Genomic DNA, 633 nt, shown 5'->3' on the forward strand with positions numbered 1-633 from the left:
TGGGTCCCGAGGGTGCACCTATGTTCACCCTGGGCCTGGGCGCTGGGTCCCGAGGGTGCACCTATGTTCACCCTGGGCCTGGGCGCTGGGTCCCGGGGGTGCACCTATGTAAAAATGTTAGGATCGTGCATGTTTAATTGTGCCTAGTTTGTTGTATGTAGTTATAACTCAATGAAGCTGTTTTTACAGGGAAAACATCTCATTGAAAGCGTGCTGCATATCACGAGCATATCTCCGGGCCTTCAAACTTTCTGTTTTTAGTGACTAAGTAACACCCGATACCTGGATGCCACCGAATTCCCCCATCTCCTTTCTGCTGCAGTCACTTGAGTGGCCTGCCTGTGGCTCACTCATTTAAACCACACTCTGATGAATGTGTTATTACGCAAATTTTTACACTTTTAAAATTATTCATGAAAGCTGGATTGTCGGGGTGGAATTATTGGAGCAGAATTGTAAACCAGCTCTTCCTTCTCCGCGCAGGCTCAGGGTTTGGAGCGGCCACCAAGGCCATGTGCATCGGCCTGCGGTACTGGAAGCCCGAGCGGCTGGAGACCCTCATCGAGGTCAGCGTGGAGTGCGGCCGGATGACCCACAACCATCCCACAGGTGAGCGAGGGGCGGGGCCGGGGC

The 633-nt window shown here is 52.9% G+C and overlaps 1 protein-coding gene across 2 annotated transcripts in view; it reads left to right on the top strand.

Moving 5' to 3' along the window:
• Positions 1–633, top strand: part of ADPRHL1 (ADP-ribosylhydrolase like 1) — a 31,323-nt gene that overhangs the window by 17,779 nt on the left and 12,911 nt on the right. For both annotated transcript variants that reach the window (XM_011979425.1, XM_011979427.1), the window contains exon 3: positions 484–609. In XM_011979425.1, coding sequence (XP_011834815.1) covers positions 484–609 — 126 coding nt within the window. The remainder of the gene's footprint in view (positions 1–483; positions 610–633) is intronic.

This window comes from Mandrillus leucophaeus, unplaced genomic scaffold, assembly GCF_000951045.1.
Source record: "Mandrillus leucophaeus isolate KB7577 unplaced genomic scaffold, Mleu.le_1.0 Scaffold201, whole genome shotgun sequence".
Taxonomy (NCBI): domain Eukaryota; kingdom Metazoa; phylum Chordata; class Mammalia; order Primates; family Cercopithecidae; genus Mandrillus; species Mandrillus leucophaeus.